Source organism: Dermochelys coriacea, chromosome 7 (assembly GCF_009764565.3).
Source record: "Dermochelys coriacea isolate rDerCor1 chromosome 7, rDerCor1.pri.v4, whole genome shotgun sequence".
Taxonomy (NCBI): Eukaryota; Metazoa; Chordata; order Testudines; family Dermochelyidae; genus Dermochelys; species Dermochelys coriacea.
The window spans coordinates 40370408-40394695 of record NC_050074.1 but is presented as its reverse complement, the minus strand read 5'-3'; the positions used below and the strand labels follow the sequence as shown (position 1 = coordinate 40394695).

Sequence of the window (24288 nt, the reverse complement as noted above, 5' to 3'; positions counted from 1 at the left end):
ACATTGCAGTTGCCTGTTATATCAGTTGCATAAATACATACTCACACATAGGGCCAGATTGTGGTACACCATTGTTTGCATTTCGGGATACCTTGCTCCATGAATAGATTTACTGACTTCAGTGGGACTTCACTTGGGATTAAGGGACCACTCTGAGTAAGAGTATGACAGATTGGCCCAAGGGTAAAGATCACAGCCATACTTTGGAATATTCACAGTAGCAAATTTTTGTAAAATTCATTGCCCCGGTGATAATATTGCATTTTATGATGCAAGAACATATAGTACTACCTTACAAATCTAATAATACTGGGTTTTGAAATACTGTAAAAGAGTCTAAAGCAGCTGAATAAAGAGAGTTTACCAAAACAGATTATTTTCAGAGTACTGCAGTTCAGTTCAAGATTAAAATAAAATAATATTAATTGATTTATAGGTGGGGAGCTTTGGGTGCATCTGAGGCTTGCTGTTGTCATTTAGCTTCTATTTACACTCTTTTGTATTTGCAAATTTCGATCTGTCAGGAAGTTTATTTTTAAACAGTTAATTACTAATTGTTACATCTCTACCATTAGGGGGCTTGGCTGAAGGAAAACAAAAATCTGTGTAGAAGTTTAAGAAAAACTTATAAAATTACATGAGTGCTTAATATTTCTTACAGTGATCGCTGTTTTAAAATGGCCTGTTGTTTTAGCTAATGTTTTGTATAGCTAAATAATGTTATATCAGTATTCAAGCAATTCCTTAGAATGGATACACTGCAAATCCATTAATCAAAAGCAAAACTGGCAAGTATTTTAAGGGGTGAATACTATATGCTCTCTACACTGACAGGCTGGTAAACAAGCGTGACTACACTCTAATAGTCACACCTAACTTTATGCATTTTTTATCATCATCGATATTAGATGATAAAATAGTCACATCTAACTTTATGATATTTTATCAGTATTCAAGCAATTCCTTAGAATGGATACACTGCAAATCCATTAATCAAAAGCAAAACTGGCAAGTATTTTAAGGGGTGACTACTATATGCCCTCTACACTGACACGTTGGTAAACAAGCATGACTACACTCTAATAGTCATATCTAACTTTATGCATTTTTACTATGATGAGAGATTTTAAAAATCTGTCATAGCAAATTTTTGAGGCTTTCTTACTTTGCTTTCCATCAGAAAATGATGAAGGATAACAATCTGGTCCGCCACTTAGATGCTTGTGAAACTATGGGTAATGCGACGGCCATCTGCTCTGACAAAACAGGGACACTAACAACCAACAGGATGACAGTAGTACAAGCCTACATTGGTGATGCCCACTACAAAGAGATCCCTGACCCAGATTCTCTACCAAGCAAAACCCTCGATTTGCTGGTTAATGCAATTGCCATCAACAGTGCTTATACTACAAAAATTCTGGTAAGTAGGCTTAGTGCGGTCAATCAAGTGAAACAAGGCAGAAGAAGCTGAATGGGTTTTGAAGCATTGTTAATACTTCAATAACTTGGCATTGATCATGAAATATTAAATAGGTCCCCAAAATGAGAGTAGAGGGACAAAAATGTACAAATTTTGTTTGTTTCTTTAAGAATGGAAATGTTACCATATATTCTTTATCAGTCATTGTTCTATAACTTAGAAAAAAATACAATTGATTATTGGAGGGATGAGTATTGCCATGCCTGGTTCCAGAAACAAGGGCCACATTATATGCTGAAACCCCTGATATTGTTGAATCAATACGTGACTTTGGGTCCAAGCTGTACACTTGTAACTTTGCTTGCACAAATAGTTTTCAATGGCTTCAGTGAGACTACTTGAGTTTAAAATTACTCATATGCACATGATTTTGCAGGATTGGGACCTTAATTCTTGAAATATGAAGAATTAGATTGGTGGGATTAATGGATATTCATTCCAAATTAAATGGATGATGAATTTAACTCAGTGTGTAAAGGAGGACACTCTGAAAAGAGCAGATTTCTAAAGGGGCTGTAGATTCCACTATGTGGGAGGATTAAGAGGCTACAAAATTCTGATTTCTGCTGCCCCAATTTATTTATCACTTGAAAGGGCAAATAATGCTTTTTTTTTAGTCCAGTCATAGAATCATAGAATATTAGGGTTGGAAGAGACCTCAGGAGATCATCTAGTCCAATCCCCTGCTCAAAGCAAGACCAACACCCACTAAATCATTCCAGCCAGGGCTTTGTTAAGCCAGGCCTTAAAAACCTCTAAGAATGGAGATTCCACCACATCCCTAGGTAACCCATTCCAGTGTTGCACCACCCTCCTAGTGAAATAGCATTTCCTGATATCCAACCTAGACCTCCCCCACTGCAACTTGAGACCAATCTCAATACTATATCCTGAAACTTTTTTATAGAGTAGACTGAAGCTTTTTTAGGCTTATGAAATAATTTTTTGTCTATTTGCACATTTGTACTGAACTTCCTGGAGTGGCCAAAATACACGTTAATATGATTTTAAAAGCCGTCAGCCAAAATACAGTCAGAGATAGCATATTTGCAGAAACGTGAGAGAGTAGAAGTCCAATTTCTGGTGAGCTACTAAATCCAAATCAAGGTTTTCTTTGTTTAACAATTTGTTAACAAAATGCTGTGTCTCTTGTAATTCCTGGCATGATTTTTAGGAGTGATGACATGTAGGCATTAGTTAGTAATAACCATTTATAGGAAGAGGAGTTTGTCGAGAAGCCTGACAGAAATCTCAGTGGTTGCCAAGCATGTTTATGGTGAAAGTGTTTTTGCAGCAAGGGTCTGTATTTCTGTTACTTCTTTTTAGAGTCTTTGAGCAATGGGTGTATAACATTCTATTACTCTGAGCCATATTTTTAGATGACTTGACTAATTTCAGCCTTCCGTTCTCAACTGGCTTAGTATAAATATAAGTCCTGCTGTGTCACAGCTCAGAGCAGGTATTTTAATGCAGTGGCTTTCATAAAACTAAAAATAAACAGACATGTCTGAGCTGAGAGATCTAACTCAACTTTTTCCTAACACTGGGCCAGATCTGGAGAGGAGCTGAGTCTTGATAAACAACAATAGATGGAGATACTGAGAGCATCTCGCAGTTTGGACCTCCATTTTATCTTTACAGGGATCTCACCATCTTACCTGTTTCATTTCTCTTGTACCTGGCATATGATTATTATTGTTTTCTAGGAATGGGAATGTCTTGTCCTGTCTTTGTCCTGTGATTTGATCACTGGTGATTGACAGGGTAGATATTCCTCATTGTTTTGAGAGGTTGTTTTAGTGCCATTATTTGTATACTGTGGTAGTGCCTAGATTCAGGCCCTCATTGTGCAAGGCACTATATGGACAAGAGGAACAAAGATGGTCCTTGACCCAAAGAGCTGTCAAACCAGGATGATGACAAGATGCCACAGATAAATATACAGACAAAATGGGACGGGGGACAAAAGGTAACTGTAAAAAGTAACGATGCATTTTGAATAAATTGTTTGAGAGGTCCTACTAGTCAGAAGTGTTTGCAAGACAATAGAGGTGTGTGGCCATCATTGTAGAGGTAGGCTTTCAGGGAGGACTGAAGAGGATTTCATTGGGAAGTTCTTCCCATCGATGAGAGGCAGTGTGGAAGAGGTGTGCAAAGGTGCTTGTGAGTAAATTGTCAATTGAATTAGGTGTTACTGATAGAGTGAAAGCAGTGTCAACCTCATGTCCTTTGAGTTTTAAGGTTTTTTTCATTTTAAATTATTGAGATTATTACATGTTGAAGAAGCATCTCTATCCAAATTCTGTGCCAGTTCAAAGTTTTCCAGCATCTTAATACTGGAAATAATATTTGTGTAAGAGTACTGCGAAATAGGACAGCAAAATGTTCTCCAAAGCGATATACTAATGATCCTGGACAAACTGAATGAATGTTTCCTTTTTCTCTTGGAGTGACGTCCTCATTGATGAAAATTAATTTCCTATCCAGTGTAATTCAATAATCACATTTTAGTTTCAATAGGATTTTGTATTCCTGGCCAACTTTTGACCTCATAGCTCCTGATTAAAGTGGATCATGTGTGTACATTGAAAAAGGTAAATCACTATGCATTATCATTTCAGTTCATTTTAGCTTTGGGTAGAACATAAACTCTATTTCTCTGTAAAACTGCTAAATGGATGAAATCCTAGGGAAATCCTTAATTGTTATCTCCACTGTAGGATTTATATGAGCCAATATTTGGATTTATCTGATTGTTAGCAGTGATTATCTGTCTTATATTTGTGTTATGAGCTCAACGATTACAATATAGACTTCAAAGAGGATCATAAGCAGTTACCTTCATTTTTTGATTATACTTATGACATGTTTAAGGGAAGGTGTCTCAAAGATCTCAGCTCTGATGTAGAAAATTTAACACACGAGGTCCTTGTTCCACAGCACTCATTCTATTTAGATCTTAAATAGGTCTGGTATAAAATACATAAAGAAGTTTGTTTTCAGGACCAGATGTCCAAGGTTATTTTTTCTGCTAATTCAGAATGCATACTTAGTCACACATTCTTTGAGCATATTTTAATGAAATTGTGGGTATTAGCGGACACCCAAAGGGCATGTGTATTATGTCACAAAGATGAAAGTTTGCTTGTTCTATTAATAGTTATGCAGATCTATATACTCTGCAAGTTGCACATTGTGTGAACTTACATTGAGTGATTATATATTGGACCATAAAATTAGTCAAGATATACCACTGAACGAGTAATGATGAGTTCCCCCTCACACAGGCTTGGCTCTAGGCACCAGCAAAGCAAGCACGTGCTTGGGGCGGCATTCCGGCCATCTTTTTGGTTTTTTGTTTGTTTTTTTTCACTTGGGCAGTTGCGCTCTTGGAGCTTGGGGCGGCAAAAAATCTAGAGCCAGCCCTACCGTCATATCATCTTTTCCTTAAAGAGCAATAGAGCCACTGATAAAAATACAAAAAGAAAACAATGTCACTTCTTGGGATAAAATATTTTCACTTCCCTGAGAAATCAGAGACAAATTATTCCACTAGAGTTACAATACCATTAAATCTAGCCTTTTATAATATTTTTAAGAACAAGATATGGGATGAACTAAATTGGCATTCAGTTCACTTCGGAGCAATGTTACTTCTGTTTTCAAGCTAATCTCCAGAAAACCTTTTTTCCCGAATAAATGTGAGACCACTTTCAGAGATGTTTTCCCAGAGAGATTACAGCTCATACACTTTTGCTTGTAAAGTGTAGAGGGGATTTAGTTTAATTCTTCTATTAATCTGAAAGCAAAATCTATGTTTTGGGAATATTCTGATTGCACTTTGAGAAGCTGTACTTCTAACTGGCATACCATGGAGTTGCTGGGAAATAAAGAGCATTAATATTAGTCTAAGCTAGCAGCCATAACTTTTCTTGAATAACATACTAGTATGCAAGTTTGATTTCAACCAAAAAGGTATTCATTCCACTCTTAGAACCACACTGGATATGTTTATGGTAAATGTCTCCTTTACTTTATGGTATAATAGGCCTCTGTTAAATGGAGATTCCAATAAGCCCTCAAGTTAGTAGTATTCAGCTCAGGCCAAACTACACCAACCAAATCCTTCTTTATTATGTCTTGACAATGGATGCCTCAGTTTGTACTGCATAAGTCCCAACCACTGGAGTCAATAGAGCTCCACCAAGTCACACTAGCTGAGTATATCTGGCCCCAAATATTGAAATCAGATAGTACAATTTTGGGGGCAGAGAATGTCATTTACTAGGTACAGTAGAGCTGTGCTGTTTGTTACCAGCTAACATATAGATGTTATATTTCTATGGGAAAGGACAAAACTTTAGTTTCCCTCTCTAACGCACTAAAGCATGTGTACTTTTGCCAAAATATGATTTGAAATGTAAAACAGACAAACCCAACTCCCTCTATTAACGCTCTGGAAGAATTAAATTTTAGTTCAATAATTCATGTATTTACCATTTAAATATTTCTAATAGGTAGGAGTCTCTAATTAGTTACAGAAACAAGCACAATTGAAACATAAAACCAATATAGAATTTAAAGAATGTGTACAAGTTTACTGGAGCGGCAGTACAGAGAAAAAATGCAGTTCCTTTTCATGGTATCATCTATCTAATAGTGGAACATTGCCCGTTGTTGTTGCTGTAATTTATTTTTGGTTATGCTCCAACGGCATCCTTTGCAATGTACAAGATAATATGAAGACAGGTCTACTCCCAAAGGGCTTATATAAAAGAGAAGATCTTCTGGGTGAGAGATGAAGGCGTAACTTAGATTTTTTTTGATTGTTCTAATAAAAGACCTTATTAAAATATGTATGTATATGTGGAGCGAGTAAAAATTGCCCTGAGAAACTGAATTTTAATCTTCTAGATATTGAAAGGAATTCTAGAGATTTCAGCCTAGCGGCTTGCTTGTAAAAATAAATATTGGAATAGAAAAGGTATCAAAAAGTGCACCTACATTTAGTAAAAAGTCTAATTCAGAATATCTGAATGGACACTCTTCATGCTTTTTACATACACGCGCGCACGAATTGCCTCTGGGCTGAGAACTAGCATAAGGAATTGCATCTCAGAAAGTGATTACTTGGGAAAGGTGTAAATAATTGAAAATAAGCCTTTAGCAAAATAGGTAATTAATTAGCTGCCTTACAGGAATAAATGAAAATTGTATGTGGATGCTGAGAACATAGAATTGGAATCCAACTGAAGCAATCTTTTTATTTGTGAGGAAAATATTTGCACCCAAAAATAGTTATCTGTAAGGGAATATGGTGGTTCTTCTGTCAGAAGTTAGCTTACTTGAGACATGCTAAGTACACAAAACATGCTTCTCTTTTACAGACTGTTTTTACTTTGAAGGTCATTGAATCAAGACTCCCAATTGAATCTAAATTAGCTCTTTTATTATACCATAGAGAGGAAGGATCAAATGAGGTCTAGGATTCTTAAAGAGGGCCCACACCAACAGACACAAGTACCTGTCCCCACCCTCTTTAAACTCATTGGGATTTGGAACCCATGTCCCCTGCCTAGCGAGTGCCATTCAGTTGAGGGTGAGTCCCTCCATTGGGGTATGCCAGGTATAGTTCTGCTGCCCTTGGGTCATACAATAAGGTTAACAACCCTTTATTACTCCTGCCCCAATAACAAGGAGACTGAGGATCTAACACCAGCCACAAGTGATCATTTGGGCAAGCAGTCCTATCATGCTGAGCACGTAGGCAGGGTGGGTGTGTTCATGCAAACAAGATCAGCTTCTCAAGTCTTTTTCCACGGCTCACCACTAGATGTCAGGGGAGAGCTCACTGAGTCCCTGCTTACACACACATGCCTTCATAGAAGCGTTAAAACAGATTTTATTAAGTTATATGTCGGAATAAACTATTTTTTTTAAAAAGGTGAACAGTTCATTTATATTGGTCAGTTAATTCAAACATTTCAAACTGACAATCATGAAGCTTTGTGCAAATAGTTTTTTTAAAATACTTCCTCACACTTAGTTTAAAAGTTATCAGTGGGTGGAAAGAGGTTGTACAATGGAAATGTCATCTTTATCCGGCTGTAATTATGCAACTGTATAATACAAATGTATTGACTGACAGAATCTACCCTTCCCCTTCATTAAAAAATGAAGTGGGGTTGTATTAGAAATGGAATAGGAGCAGGAAGGGTTAACGGTTTAAGAAGGATTGTTCATTCCCACAGAGTAAAATGGATCAGGGTGATTAACAGGTCAGACCATTTCTCATACAAAGCTCAAACCATAGATCAGCTTATACTATGTCTATCAACAGAAAACAATAGGAGTTTATATTTACTGAAACAACAGCACATTACTTTAGAAAGATCCTATATTTTATTGTAACTGCTTGCCAAAGGTAATCATGTTAAAAGGAACCCAACTATATAACCTGAGTGGAATCCTGTCCTTTAATCAAAGGAAAGCCAGAATAAAATAGCTTTTTATTCTTCCAAAGAAATTTCTAGTTATTTCATTACCTGAAATTGGGAAGTTGGTTTTGTGCTCAATTTTTGTCTTTAAAAAAACCAAACACAGAAATCAAGCCACTTCTTCCAAAGTTAATGTGTAGCCGAAGCTGCCTTCTCTCTCAGAGATACATGAAGGCTCAGGCAACATCTTACTTTTTCAAGACAAGTTCACCCATCACTGCTAACAATATTCTGAGAGGGATAGATTGATAAATAAAAAGAGGGACAGAAATGGTAAAGAATGAGGAAAGGTGGAGGAAAACTTTCACTTACATTAATCTAAAATGACATCCAACTAAATGACATGGCCTAAATTCTATTTTATCCTTTCCATAGTTTCCTACTTAAAAAAATTAAGCTGAAAAAATTGTTAGCAATCTCATTGGTTGACTTGGGGGGAGGTTTGTGAGACTGAGAAGTCACCTAGCAGGCAGATGATTAACTTGTCAGCCAACTGACTTCCCTGTGTATAAGGAAGTCCTCTTTGTGGAGGAAACTTGAATGGGGGGAAGGGTCAATATGTCAGCAGCATCTACCCACTCTTATGAAAAGTGTCATAAGATCTTTATCCACACATAACAGGGAAGGCTTTACTACTTAGAGTCTCCTCCTAAAGGATAAATTGTATTGTTCTCTGGTTGCAGCAGGAGTATGAAGTTACACTTTTTAGGATTTAGGCTTATGGCTCCATGGTGTGTGCGTAGGTAGTTTGGATCTACTGCCTATACCATGAAACCTTATCTACCCAGGTCTGCTCTTTGATTTCTATTTTAGGAATAGATTGTATTTTACAAATGCTCTGTAATGTGAAGTTTTGTTTTCTTATGTTCTTATATTACATTACCTCTTCTGTTCATTCCCTTAGAAGCACCTGGCATTGGCTACTGTTGGAAGACAGGATATTGGCCTAGAGGGATCTTTGGTCCTACCCAGTATGGCCGTTCATTTCTTTCTTGTGTTTTCTTAAATTATTCCCTATTTTGAATTACACACAGACTATGCTGACTAATTAAATAGGGACAAATGAACCTGCTCCTTTAAAATCTTATTTTAAAATAAAATTATATTTTAAAAAAGCAGTGAGACAGATTAAGTTTGTGTTAGAACCACTGATACCCAGATGCACTACTGCACTTATTCCAAAAGTGCTAAAATGATGGAGTGTTGTTTCTAAATCTCCTAGCCATTAGAACCATAATTTAATTTGAATTTGAAATATCATTTGCTTTATTTCCAACATCTGTAGAATGTATTTATTGGAGTGCAACATAATACTGAAAATGAAAATAAAAGACACTGAAAATAAAATATGGAAACTCCTTTTGAAAAACATAGTAAATACTTGGTTCACATTGCTTCAGAAATGTTTTAAATTCTCTTTATAAAAAAGAATAGCTTGTTCAAGTTTCTCTTCCGTTATACTATATGATTTACATAGGAGTCAATGATGGAAAGGTGTAGTCTGAACATAAGACTCTGAATGAAAAATTCTGAGTTCTAATCCTATCTTGTCTCATGCATTTTTTTGCTTTATAGGCAGGTCACTTAACCTCTCGGCCTCAACTTTTCCATCTGTAAAAAAAAAAAAGAAAAGAAAAAAATACTCTCTTGTTCATAGAAGTGTTGTAAAGATTACTTAGTGTAAGCACATTGTAGATGGAGCATGCTATGCAGTACTTGGTATTATTTTTATGTTTATTAGAAGCAATGCACTCACCACAAAACACTGAAGTAAAATAGCTTTTTCTTAAAAGCTTTTTTATAAAGTATATGTCAGATCTTTTCACAGAATAATTTAGGCTGGAAGAAAATGACCTATTATGGCATATAGTGTTTTATACATAAGATTAATAATGGGTCATTTAGTCAGTTTCCTTTGCTTCTAGAAGTGATAATTAACAGAACATAGGAAACTTGATGCATGATTTGGCATTGCAGTTTTATATAATAAGGGAAATAAATATAGCTACTAATTCTCATTAAACCAGACTCAATGAATTACTAATTGAAAGAAGCTGGTTAAAAAAGATTGTGATAAAGTCCTTTGCATCATTGAGTAAAACATGACTCCTGTGTTATTTCAATTCATATTAATTTTGTGCTTGGAAAAGGTGCTTGACTGACACTGTTGTAAAATGAAGTCTTTAGGGGATGCTTTCCTCTATATCTAAATGCCTTCCTTCCAAACCCAGTTTATCAGAAAACTGGACCCCTTCACTGAATAATGACCTGTACTGGCTGTGCCAGAAGGACAATACCCTGAACTGTTTAGGCAGTCATCTTTGCTTGGAAAGGCAGAGAACTATGCAGCCTGGATGTATCCTGGTGAGGAGGGAGTGAGACGTGGGTTTCCGCCCACAAGAGGTAACAGCTAAAAGCCTGAGAGTCTTGCTGAACCACTGAGGGAAAATACAGATGCAGTTGCCAACTGCTAAGTTGCAACAACTTGAACCTTGCCTGTGTACATACCCACCAGGTCCTTGAGCTGCTGTGGGGAAGGCAAACCCTTCCCCACCCTTTTCCTGGCCCATCTGGTAATGAAGGAAAAATTCCTCCCCAGGCCCAAAAAAGGCAACTGGCACAATGCCCACAGCAGATTCCCCAAACCCCAGTCCTACAAGTGAGAGTTGTTGATTTAGGTATTCAGTGGCACCTCGCCACAGGGAAAGGACTTCTATTCCCATCTCTTGGGCAAATGGAAGTCAGCAGAGTGCAGTTGAGCCCCTTTGGCCAGTCAATCCACTTGGTCGATGCCACATCCCCCTCAAACCGATGAGGAAGCTGGGTCGGGGACGGGGGTTGGAGAAGGAAGAAAGGTGACCCTTAAAAGGGCAACAATCCTTTTCCATCTGCCCCTGCCAGTCCAGACAATGACCCCCTGTCTTTAAGGCTACCAGAGAGCATTTTTAATATTTTTCTTTGGACTAGTCTGGACTAGTAAGAACTCTTTCCTGCCTGATCACTTTATTACTTCAACTTTCATAGTTAGCATTCCCAGTTTACATATTTGCAGCTGACAGTAGTTTATGGAATAAGAAAAGGAGTACTTGTGGCACCTTAGAGACTAACAAATTTATTTGAGCATAAGCTTTCGTGAGCTACAGCTCACTTCATCAGATGTATTCAGTGGAAAATATAGTGGGGAGATGATTTATATTCAGAGAGAACATGAAACAATGGGTGTTATCATACACACTGTGAGGAGAGTGATCACTTAAGATGAGCTATTACCAGCAGGAAGTGGGGGAGAAGAAAACCTTTTGTAGTGATAATCAAGGTGGGCCATTTCCAGCAGTTGACAAGAATATCTGAGGAACAGTGGGGGTGGGGAATAACATGGGGAAATAGTTTTACTTTGTGTAATGACGCATCAATTCCCAGTCTCTATTCAAGCCTAAGTTAATTGTATCCAGTTTGCAAATTAATTCCAATTCAGCAGTCTCTCGTTGGAGTCTGTTTTTGAAGTTTTTTTGTTGAAGAATAGCCACTCTTAGGTCTGTAATCGAGTGACCAGAGAGATTGAAGTGTTCTCCGACTGGTTTTTGAATGTTATAATTCTTGACATCTGATTTGTGTCCATTCATTCTTTTACGTAGAGACTGTCCAGTTTGGCCAGTGTACATGGCAGAGGGGCATTGCTGGCACATGATGGCATATATCATATTGGTAGATGCGCAGGTGAATGAGCCTCTGATAGTGTGGCTGATGTGATTAGTCCCTATGATGGTGTCCCCTGAATAGATATGTGGACAGAGTTGGCAACGGGCTTTGTTGCAAGGATAGGTTCCTGGGTTAGTGGTTCTGTTGTGTGGTGTGTGTTTGCTGGTGAGTATTTGCTTCAGGTTGGGGAGCTGTCTGTAAGCAAGGACTGGCCTGTCTCCCAAGATCTGTGAGAGTGATGGGTCTTCCTTCAGGATAGGTTGTAGATCCTTGATGATGCGTTGGAGAGGTTTTAGTTGGGGGCTGAAGGAGATGGCTAGTGGCGTTCTGTTATTTTCTTTGTTGGGCCTGTCCTGTAGTAGGTGACTTCTGGGTACTCTTCTGGCTCTGTCAATCTGTTTCTTCACTTCAGCAGGTGGGTATTGTAATTGTAAGAATGCATGATACAGATCTTGTAGGTGTTTGTCTCTGTCTGAGGGGTTGGAGCAAATGCGGTTGTATCGTAGAGCTTGGCTGTAGACAATGGATCATGTGGTGCGATCAGGGTGAAAGCTGGAGGCATGTAGATAGGAATAGCGGTCAGTAGGTTTCTGGTATAGGGTGGTGTTTATGTGACCATCGCTTATTAGCACCGTAGTGTCCAGGAAGTGGATCTCTTGTGTGGACTGGTCCAGGCTGAGGTTGATGGTGGGATGGAAATTGTTGAAATCATGGTGGAATTCCTCAAGGGCTTTTTTCCCATGGGTCCAGATGATGATGTCATCCATGTAGCGCAAGTAGAGTAGGGGCATTGGGGGACGAGAGCTGAAGAAGCGTTGTTCTAAGTCAGCCATCAAAATGTTGGCATACTGTGGGGCCATGCAGGTACCCATCGCAGTGCTGCTGATTTGAAGGTATACATTGTCCCCAAATGTGAAATAGTTATGGGTGAGGACAAAGTCACAAACTTCAGCCACCAGGTTAGCCTTGACATTATTGGGGATACTGTTCCTGATGGCTTGTAGTCCATCTTTGTGTGGAATGTTGGTGTAGAGGGCTTCTAAATCCATAGTGGCCAGAATGGTGTTTTCAGAAAGATCACTGATGGACTGTAGTTTCCTCAGGAAGTCAGTGGTGTCTCTAAGATAGCTGGGAGTGCTGGTAGTGTAGGGCCTGAGAAGGGAGTCTACATAGCCAGACAATCCTGCTGTCAGGGTGCCAATGCCTGAGATGATGGGGCGTCCAGGATTTCCAGGTTTATGGATCTTGGGTAGCAGATAGAATATCCCAGGTCGGGGTTCCAGGGGTGTGTCTGTGCGGATTTGTTCTTGTGCTTTTTCAGGGAGTTTCTTGAACAAATGCTGGAGTTTTTTTTGTAACCCTCCGTGGGATCAGAAAGTAATGACTTTCTTTACTATAGAAAACTCTTTCCTGGGTATCTGGCTGGTGAATCTTGCCCATGTGCTCAGGGTTTGGCTGATTGCCATGTTTGGGGTCGGGAGGGAGTTTTCCTCCAGGGCAGATTGGAGAGGCCCTGGAGGTTTTTTTGCCTTCCTCTGTAGCATGGGGCATGGTTGACTGGAGGGAGGCTTCTCTGCTCCTTGAAGTTTTGAACCATGATTTGAGGACTTCAATAGCTCAGACATGGGTGAGGTTTTTCATAGGAGTGGGTGGGTGAGATTCTGTGGCCTGCGCTGTGCAGGAGGTCGGACTAGATGATCAGAGTGGTCCCTTCTGACCTTAGTATCTATGAATCTATAAGTGGTGTTGGAGAGCTGCCTAGCAGCCTCTTGTTCATATTCCGACCTATTCATGATGACGACAGCACCTCCTTTGTCAGCCTTTTTGATTATGATGTCAGGATTTTTTCTGAGGCTGTGGATGGCATTGTGTTCTGCACGGCTGAGGTTATGGGGCAAGTGATGCTGCTTTTCCACAATTTCAGCTCGTGCAAGTTGGCGGAAGCACACTATGTAGAAGTCCAGTCTGTTGTTTCGACCTTCAGGAGGAGTCCACCCAGAATCCTTCTTTTTGAAGTATTAGTAGGAAGGTCTTTGTGGGTTAGTATGTTGGAAATATTCCTTGAGTCAGAGACGTCGAAAATAGGATTCTAGGTCACCACAGAACTGTATCATGTTCGTGGGGGGTAGAGGGGCAGAAGGAGAGGCCCCGAGATAGGAGAGATTCTTCTGCTGGGCTAAGAATATAGTTGGATAGATTAACAATATTGCTGGGTGGGTTAAGGGAACCACTGTTGTGGCCCCTTGTGGCATGTAGTGGTTTAGATAGTTTAGGTCCTTTTTCTTTTGTAGAGAAGCAAATTGTGTGTTGTAAATGGCTTGTCTAGTTTTTGTAAAGTCCAGCCATGAGCAAGTTTGTGTGGAAGGGTGGTTTTTTATGAGAGTATCCAGTTTTGAGAGCTCATTCTTAATCTTTCCCTGTTTGCTGTAGAGGATGTTGATGTGGTGGTTCCACAGTTTCTCTGAGAGTGTGTGGCCCAAGTTGTCAGCATAGTTTGTGTGGTATGTAGATTGTAATGGATTTTTTACCTTCAGTCCTTTTGGTATGATGTCCATCTGTTTGCATTTGGAAAGTTTATGGAATATCATTTATTCACTGCTTGTGAAGATTCATCTGAGCCCTGTGATCCTGCAAGGCCTTTATATGCAAGGGGATGAGATCACTACAATTTGAATAATGCTTAATTTTGTATTGCACTCCACTCCAGACATTAACATGCAGTGATTACTATTAATGTATAATTCATAACTTAGACTTATCTGCAAATGTGGGAACTTCAATCAATAATGTATACAAGTTTGAATGCATCATCTTTTTCCTATGCACAAAAATGTTACAATTAAAGAACCAAGGAGAATTGAGAGCATATTTAAAGTTGAGCCTGTTACACATGCCATATCAGGTTGCCGTGGCTGCCACTTTTTTGAGATTTAAGAACTGCATGTTCTCTGAAAGAAGGCTTTGCATGGAGTTTAGGTCAGTTAGGGAAAGCAGAATCCTTCAGCTACTGTATGTAATCAGGTAAACTATTCTACCAGTTGTACTTTAGGATTACCTTTATCAGTAGATATGTTCAATACGTGCTGGAAATACTAGGTGCAAAGGGAATGAATTACAGGATAAGTTTGAATTTTGGATTTCCTGGCTTTAACTGATTTGTCATTTCCATAACATTATCTTAACATGATTTAGCTTTTATATTATCACTTTATACAATGTGTGTGAATGGGTTATGAAGGATGGATGAGAACTGTTTAGGAAACTTTAGCTTGAAAACTCCATAGCTTTTAATGTCTGTTATTTATGGATTTATTCAATGGTATGTCTTCCCTTGGATTACACTTGGCAACCTTAACTATATCTTAACTAAGTTTTTGTTTTGGAACGTATGTGTTATATTTATGTATGATGCCTTTTTGAGCTAAAGGAGATTTGTTCTATATTTTTTATATACAGAAGTATTGGTATGATATATAATTTAGTACGTAGTATTATTAATCCTTCCTGGTGCCCAAATCCTTGCTGTGGTATTTTGATAGTATACTCAACTTTGCCAAAACTGGCACACTGTTTTATTTGATGTAGTTGATTGACAGGGTATTTTTAACTCAGTACAGCACATGAGAAAATTACCACTAAACAGATTATCTTAATGGGAAGGTTTTTTTAATTTTTACATGAGTGAGTGTAAACCGCTGAGTTCAGGCATATCTATTTTTCGTGTGTACTTTCACATTATCTCCTGTGTGGTTCAGGGAGATGGTCATTTCAGATGTAAGAATTTAATACCAGTTTTACACAAAGAACTACAGTGGCTTTACAATCAAACAGAGTTAAGCAAACAATCTTATTAAAAGACAGAACACTGCTGAAGAGCCACTCCAGAATACTGCATGATGAATTAGGACATTAATTCTGTTAAATAGAAACGCTGTGCACGTTGTTTTAGGAACTTTGTTTTCTGTTGTTTATGCACTACTGGATGTGTTATTTTCCTTACTAATGATGAATAAACTATCAGACAAAATTAATTTTTGCACCTCAAATAAGGTACATGACAGAAGTCTAGCTATGCTCCCAAATTCCATCTTTCTGTGAGAGGGTGGCAGTACTGAGTCTTCTTAAAATGCCTTAATGTTTACATTTTACTAGCCTATGGGAACTCTCTTCTTAATTCATCCCTCCACAGATATGTATTTAGGGTGTACACTTTAGGGACTCTGACCTTCTTGAGGGTTTTACCTTTGCTTTTCAACAAGTCCATGTCAGGTCCTTGCCACCCATTTCTTCTTTCACTGGCTCCCCCCCACCCCCTTAATTACCTCCTCCCCACCATGCCAACCCCAGATGCTACCTTGTTCCATGGCTATCTTTAAGTACAATGTGCACCCATACTAGGGTGGGGACAACACTGTTGCATCCACAACACTTTGGTACCCTTCCAAATGAAAGAGAATATTAGATAATTTTCATTTGAAAGAATTGCATTTTACCCCCAATTCTCTGAGAGGGTCGCGACTGTTAGAGTTACATTGTGCTTTGCTTATAAGGTAAGGAAATGTAAGCAAATCTGGTTCTACAGGGAGAGTGCTGTTGCATAGCCACAGAGTTACACCTGTCTAACAGCTGAATTAGGTCTGAGAAGCATATACTTGTGTGCTTATGTGAATTCTCCTGCCGATGACGCACCTGTCTTCACCCTGTACATGTGAGAGAAAAGAAAGTTTTGAGACCTTCTGCAACTCAATATGGAGGACTACACCTGGTGCTCAGCCTTACTTGGACATTGGATACGTCTTCCACTCACAATTGTGCCGGAATGAAACAGTTTTGTGCACACTGCTGTTCACAGTGCAAAGACTTGCAGGCTGAAGATTTCACTGACCACAAACCAGGGTGTTGTTTTTAAACAACACAAGATTTCATTTGTTTTCTTAATGGAAATGTTTTGATATTTCCCAAACCGTTTTCCCCCCCACAGAATTTCCTTTCCAAGGGATATTTCTAACTTTCTAATGTGTGTGTTCTGGTGTCCCTGGTGTGCAAGCCTGACATCATCACCCTGCTCTTTATAAGAGAGTGCACCTCTCCCCCGAACTGCCTCATTTCCCTCATCATAGAGTGAACGAAACTCATCTTCATGCCTTCCGGACTAGATCTTCTCATAGCCAAGCTTAAGACCTTATTGTAATGAGTAAATTGAGTAGTATGGGATAATCTAGTGTAAATAGCTCAGCCCTTGGCCCTCTACTTGGGATTATGTCAGGCCCTGAGCACTGTAATGGCTTCAAGAGAGTTGCTTCTTGCCTGGCTATCATGCTGACCCTCCTATTCAACGCCTTCTGTGTTACAGGGAGGCCCACTCAGTAACCTGCTATACTCTTTGCCATGCGTCATTCCCCATCCCAGAAGGGAGACATCTGAGGCTCCAGGCTCCTATGGCTTCTCAGTGCCTCCAGCCTGATACCCTGACAGGTGTGTCAATGGTACAGAGACCAAGGTTCTCTTACACAGGACTCAAGGCACAATTTACCTGTGTCTATCACCACCACCTCCTTGGCTCCCCTTGCCCAGCTAGTCCCAGTTCCCCTCACACCCTGCCTCCTCATTTAATCTATCTCCTCTCGCCTCCTTTCCCTGCCCAGTCAGTTCTCAGTCCCCAGTATCTCCCCACTAGGTCCTCGTCTGATCTCAGTCTCCCCCCAACCTACTGGCTCCCAGTCTCTTCCCCCATTTAACTTGCTGGCTCCAAATTCCAGTCGTCTTCCCCAACCAGACCAGTCCCTTATCCCAGTGTTTCTCCTTGCTCCCAGTGAATCTCCCCTCAGTCCAACTAATAGTTCCTGTTTCCCTCTCCTTCCCCTCCAGGCTCCGTCTCCCCCACCCCAGGGTCCTTGTCCCAATTTACTCCATGTCCTCCAGGTTCAGTTGTTTTCCCTCTGTATCTGAATCAGGCAGTTTTCTCCTCCATACTGCCTGGACCCAGCAGGGTAGTCCCTGAGAGCACAGAAGAGACAGTCTCCCTATTCTCAGTTCAGGTGCTCCGATCTGGCATGCAGCAGTAGCCCAGACTTGCAGTTTCAGGGCTGAAGCATGTCCAATGTAGATGGAATATTCAGGGAATGTAGCTGCTGAATTTAAAAAACTTCCACTGAACATGTGCAAACTGATTTTTTTCCAAAAGCATATAACTTAGTCAAATTTGGGTTGATTTTCACTAGGGTGACCAGCTGTCCCGTTTTTAAAGGGATAGTCCTGTATTTAAGCCCTCCTGCAGGTGTCCCAACTTTTTCTTTAAAATGGGAAAATTGTCCCATATTTACTATCTCCCCACATCAGTTGTGGTGGGTCTATCTGTTGGCCAGATCTCTGCTCGCCAGCTGCCTGCCCACCAGCAGTGAGTGAGGGGTCCAGTGGCCAAAAATGGGGGTGGGGGTGTAAGGCTGGTGGTGGAGTAAAGATGCAGCATGCGGGGCCAGCCATTCCCCCTGCTGGTCCATCAGCACAGACCCCACTGCTTGCCAGCTCTTGACCAGCAGGACCCCATCCCCTGTCCCGTTTCCAGTTGGCACTGGCTGTGAGCTGTGGTGGTTGGTAAGTGTGGGCAGGTACCAGGCGGCAGCTGGTTACGTGTCACCTCTACTGCCCACCCATTAGCCTTTATGTGCTTCTCTTCTCGCTGTCCTCTCCCTGATTTGCCCCTTCACCTCCACCTCCGCAGCGCCACTGTTCCTCCATATCCCCACCAGCAAGGCGCGTCCCACTTCAAGCGCTGTGCGGAGCACCAGCCCCTGGTCGTAGCACTGAGCTCACCAACAGCCTGGCTGGCAGACTCCTTCCTTCCCCCAGTGCCTCTAGGTGGGCCGGTGCCCTGGGAAAGTCCAAGACTCTCTGGCGCAGGTCAGGAGGAGCTGAGCCAAGCCCTGCATGTGCCAGAGCCCCGCACGGTGCTGGAATGGGGAAGCCTCTCTACCTCTCATGTAAGCTCTGGAGTGGCGGGGTGGGGGGGGGGAGAGAAGCGATTTCCAGCCTATTCACACCCTGAATTTACAGGCTCCACAGCAGGACCCTGGGCAGGAATTTTTCACCCTCTTACCCCCCCGCCCCCTGCCAGCTCTGGGTCCTGTCCCCAGGGAGCACAGGGCTGCTTCATCCCTAGTCACCCTCCTCTGCTGAGCCACCTCTCTGGCCAGGTTCGCTGAAGCCCCTGCAGTCAGGTTCTCTGGGCCCTGGTGCACAATCCATCCTTAGGGCTTCACCCCTTCCTGCCTGGACTGTAGCCAGGGGACAGGAGGTGTCTGGGTTATGTCGGTGGCCAGCAGCAGCCTGAAGGTGTTAGATGCCTTTTGACGTGCAGACAGAAAGGGACAAGCTGCTTCCAGTCACTTGGGAGCAGTGAGGTGAGGGAAAGAGATAACTCTGCAAAGACACAGGGCAGGTCATCCCTTCCCCCACCCCTCCTCCCCTGCAGCTGGAAGCAGCTCCTGTCCCTTCCCTCCTGCACAGTGCCGAAAGGCTGCTGCTGGCCACATTCTGGTGTGAACCCTGGCAGAAATCTGGGGAGTGGGGGAATGTGATCCTGCGTGCCCCCCCCACATGTTGCCTCAGGAAGATGCGATGCCAGGTAACAGGAGAGGCAGCTCCGTCCCACAGGCCCCGCCAGGGATGGAGGGCGGAGAGAGACAGACAGGGAGGGTAAATCGGTCATCCCTGATGTGTGAGACAGGCGAACAGAAATGTGTGTGTGTCACCCCTCCCTGTGTGAACCCTAAAGCCTTAAAGATAAGGTAAATAAAAAGACTCCAACTATGCAGTATTTATTTTTTAATGGGCACAGTCAACTTGATGTTAATTTGAACATTTGTATGATTGATTGCCGTTGAACTTGCTTGAATATGAGTAATTTTACCAGGTGTCCCATATTCAGCATAGGGAAATATGGTCATCCTGATTTTCACTGGCACAGCAAAAGGCACATCCCTGACGTAAAGGCCAACCCACTGCCAAATTTCAAGTTACATCTCCAAAGCATAGGGGCACTTTTCAAACAAAAGGTTGTCAGAAATGGGCAAAGTAATGTATTTGTCGCCAACCTTGTTCTCAGAAATGGCTGTTTTGGCTGAAATTTTCTAGAAGGCACCCAGTGTGGAAAATTACAACCTAAATGGTTAAAGTTTGGCAAAGTTACAAGTCACTGAAAAAGGGATCTTATGATAGGGAGTGTCAGGCAACCTTAATAATAGGTGGTGTTACTTGACCAGCCTATGATATGCACACAGACGTGAATCACTCAGAATATTTGTAGAGAGAGTTGAATCATCTCAGCTGCTTGGAAGTGTGAACCAGTGTTGCTCATGTAAATATCTTGCTGTGCAGCCTATTCAGGCTTCTAAACCCATTAGTAATCATTTTAAAGGCTCCTTGTGCTTTTGTGCATTTCTTATGCTATCTTTCTGATGCTGTGCTGCACCATTTCTGAGGGATGCATTACGTTACATGTTGGTGGCACTGCACATCTTTCTTCACTGCCAGGGGGAGGAGTTCATGGCATAGTTCAGGAGTATGTTGGTAGGGATGCTCTTTCAAGCTGTGGGAAGAAGACATCCTTGGAAAAGGCAGAAGGCAAGAAGTTTCTTGTGGAATCTTCCTTATGAAAGTGGCATGTTGCCCAGCCTTGCAGCCAATTCTGTGCCCTTTTAGTTCTGAGTGAACAATCAAAGAGTGTAACATAGTGATGCTATGATTGGCTGGCAGAGGCATGGGGCCACTACGGTCCCCAGTCATCCCAAGCAAGGGCATTATGGCTCTCAATATCTTGAAGTGAGAGTGGAGCCACCCAGGTGGATTTCATGAAGTGAGTTCATAGGGTCTGTGTAGCAAGTCTCTCATGCTCTGGTAATCATGCCCCCTCGCAAAAAAAGTAAACATTAATATAAGCATCTGTTTAGTTTAAAGTGTTCTATGTTTGAGTCCCTGAGTTTGATTCAAATAAAATTTTAAAAGTCCACACCAAAATAACAAAACAAAAAGCAATACAAAAATAACTTTAACTTACCACATTCTAAGTGGAATCACATGTGGTTTTAAAACAAGTTCTTTTGTTTTAGAAAACAAAACAGAAATACAGAAATAGAATAGAAAAACAGAATAAATTGTGTGTAATATGTATTGAAATACCTATTGTGGATACTTTTTATAACTGTTTAGAAATGCTTGCCTTTGCATAACCCCTTTCCTTATTCTGCGCATCAATAATATTGAGAGAGAAGATTTACGTTTCAGACTGATTTTCAGCTATAATCAGTAGCTTAACTCAAGTGATAAAATTTACGTTGATGTTCCATGTGGCTATATTTGCTTTGCATTTACTAAATTTAGTTCCATAAACTGTACGGTTTGTCTGTAATTGTGCTGCAACCAGAAAGACAGTAAGCATTGTTTGATTTTACTTCAGTAAAACCTTTTCAATAATTTAATGTTCCTATTTCAGATATACTCCCAAACCAGAAATAGAAATTCTTAAACACTGACTAGATTTGCAAACACAGAAACTCAGTGTAATGGACAAGTCAACCACCTTTATTTATTTATTATTTTGCTCTTTCCTTGATGTTAGGCCTCGGGGTTTTGATGTGAAGGTGTAAAGGGCATAGGTTTGTAAACAATAAATCCCTTTTAAGTGAGGTCCACAATACTTGTACAGTAAGACCATTGTCATAATTCCCTAGGGCACATTTTACTAATAGCGGTGTTCTTGTTCATTTCATTAGATCAGGTGAGATGTATAACATAGCTATAAGATTCATCAAGTTTCCGCCTCCCTCCCCCCGCTTTGGACACACACTAGAAATAAGGCATTGAGGAGATTAACACTAATTAAAATGACAGGTTTCAGAGTAGCAGCCGTGTTAGTCTGTATTCGCAAAAAGAAAAGGAGTACTTGTGGCACCTTAGAGACTAACAAATTTATTAGAGCATAAGCTTTCGTGAGCTACAGCTCACTAATTAAAATAAAAGCTTGATGTATTAGGCTAATATGTGGTAGGCAGTGGTCACTCCACAATGAACCTTAAAAAGTCAGAAGCAAAATGTAAAAAAACAGTGTGCAGTGGGTAGCAGAAAGCAGCACGAAGACTCCACAACCTGTGTTAAATTATATGTTAGTGAAGTCCTAGTCAAAAGGCTGGCTTAATTATGAGAGCCTACTAGTAAATTTAATTAGGAGGAAGCCTAAGAAACTTGGAATTGCAATAAGATGCTTTATTAAACATGGGATGTCAATGTCAACTCTGGAGAGAAAAATGGGTATTCTATCAATATTTTTGAGATGGTAGAAAATAATATTTGGTGACATTTTTAGTGTGTCCCAGCATAACCGAGAACTTAAAGTTAGACCCAAAACTAGACTAGATAAAACCAATGTAATATTGCAGACATCAAGGAGCCAACTGAGTGAAGACATAGCACTCAATAACAGAACTTAATAACAATGTAGGCCCCTAGCTGATACTTAATTTTAAAATGTTCTGTGCCATCTTGAAATGTAGAAGTATCAATAAACATAGCACAATGCAATACAATATAACAAGCAATGACATTTCACAAAGTGCCGTTGTCACTAATGGTGGTACATCATACACTCCCAAGGAGAAGCATGTTTATTAAATAGTTTTGGGGTGAAGTCTTATCAAACCTATTCTATTTCAGTCAGGCTCCTTGTTTTCATTTTTGCTCTCTGGGAACTGCAATTCTGTACTCAAGTCAGACAAGTATGGTTTTGCAGGCAGAGTTTCCCACTAATGAGGCATCTTTTATGAAACGCCTAAGGAAAACCAAATGTTTATTAAAAACCCCCAAATGAGGCACCAAAATCCATATTTAGGGTGTGATAGTGCCAATACAAGACCCCTCTGTGTTGAAGCAGTAAGTCCTGCTTTGGGGGCAATAATAGTGGAGGATGTGTGACACAATGAGGTCCTCTCTCAGGATTTTCATGGATTATCTTGAACTTGAACAAAGTCGGTTGGGACACTCATTGTCCAGCCACTCTGGAAGACAGACAGGAAGCACTGGATGTACTATAATTAGGCTGCAAATTTATTCACCTAAACTACTTGGGAATACCTGGCAATAAATTGTTTAGTGCAGATCATAATTATTTCCTTAATCATTTCCACCTATTTAGGAAGTTGCCATCAGCCCTACCCCTTTCTAACCCGGTCCCAGCCAGTTGCTCTTTAAATCCATTTTGTCAAATAACCACATCCCTTCTCTAATGAGTACCTGCCCTGGGTATCTGCCACATGTTTTTATTTACTAAGATGCTATGTTTTAACCTAACCTCCCACTCCATGAGGTCCCTGACCCACTGTGGGAAAGAGGAAAAAAACACCTCACTTTGGCCAATCTGGTGGTGAAAGAAAATTCTTTCTGAGCCCCCAAAGAAAAAGAGTGACTAGCATAATGCCCACAGCAGATCATAGAGAAAAGAGGTTCTACTCCGATACCATGGATGGGAAGATGGGTTATACCAGCCCAATCCCAGTGAGAGAGGGCTTCACCAGCACTGCCTGGAATATAAATACCCTTCCTCTCCCAGGGAAGGACAGTTCCCACACACACACACCTGGTCCAGCCATTTCCTGTTCCTCCATGCCCCCATCCAGGGAAATCTTCCCCTCTGCCATCAGTTGCAGATTGAGACTTTTTAGAGGTAACAGACCCTTTTCTCCTGGCCATCTGGACAAAGCACTCACTGCATATCTTTGTGGTGAGCACTGTTCATCTGAGAAGGATAATTCTTTCTTGTCAAATGTACCAGAATGTCAAGGTTCAAATACTGGTGCCACAGAGAACTGGCTAGTTCAAACAGTGGAATTGAAAAAGAGCTACCAAGCCATAGGACTTTCCCAACATAAACGTTACCTAATCAGGTGATTTGAGGAGATAGTTAAAGTGACAATGGGCTGAAAGCAAGCTCACTTGGAGAAAGGAGTAGGTGACTTGTTTTGACCTTCATGTGAAATTTCAAGAGACAGATGACAAAAGTATGTCAATTTTTTTTGTGAAAAAATTTTCTTGTCAAATTAACAGAATTATCTGTTTTTAAAATCAAAGGTAATCTGATTTTTAAGTAACTTCATTGAGTTTTTTCATGACTAAATATAAGCAAATACAATACTAAATGTACTATGGGTTACCTATGATTTTCTGAAATGAATAATTGTTACAGAGAAGAAATGAATTCATGGTTAGCAATAATAGTCACCTACCAACAAATCTAAAATATAGACATATGGCATATTGCAGATCCTAGTATTAACTAAATGTTGTTGTTCAATCCTTCAAAGGTGATATCCTGGACCATTCCAGCCCAGAGAGAATATTTCAGTTTCTATTGACTAGGGCTGGATTTGAGCTAGTTACGTAGAGGTAAAAAGCTCTGTATCCCATTATCACGCTTCTAAGATACCAAATCTGTCAGACAGAGGCTTTTATTAAGTTCAGACTCAAGTTTAGAGCTGGTTGAAACATTTTCTGATTTGTCAGAGCCAAAGTGTTTTGTGGAAATACATTGATTTTGATTGTTTTCTTCTGGAAGGGTGGGTT

At 40.5% G+C, this 24288-nt stretch overlaps 1 protein-coding gene across 9 annotated transcripts in view; it reads left to right on the top strand.

Moving 5' to 3' along the window:
• ATP2B2 (ATPase plasma membrane Ca2+ transporting 2) overlaps window positions 1–24288 on the top strand; it is a 757867-nt gene that overhangs the window by 624722 nt on the left and 108857 nt on the right. For all 9 annotated transcript variants that reach the window (XM_038410886.2, XM_043518690.1, XM_043518694.1 and 6 more), the window contains one exon: window positions 1181–1423. In XM_038410886.2, the coding sequence (XP_038266814.1) occupies window positions 1181–1423 (243 nt within the window). The remainder of the gene's footprint in view (window positions 1–1180; window positions 1424–24288) is intronic.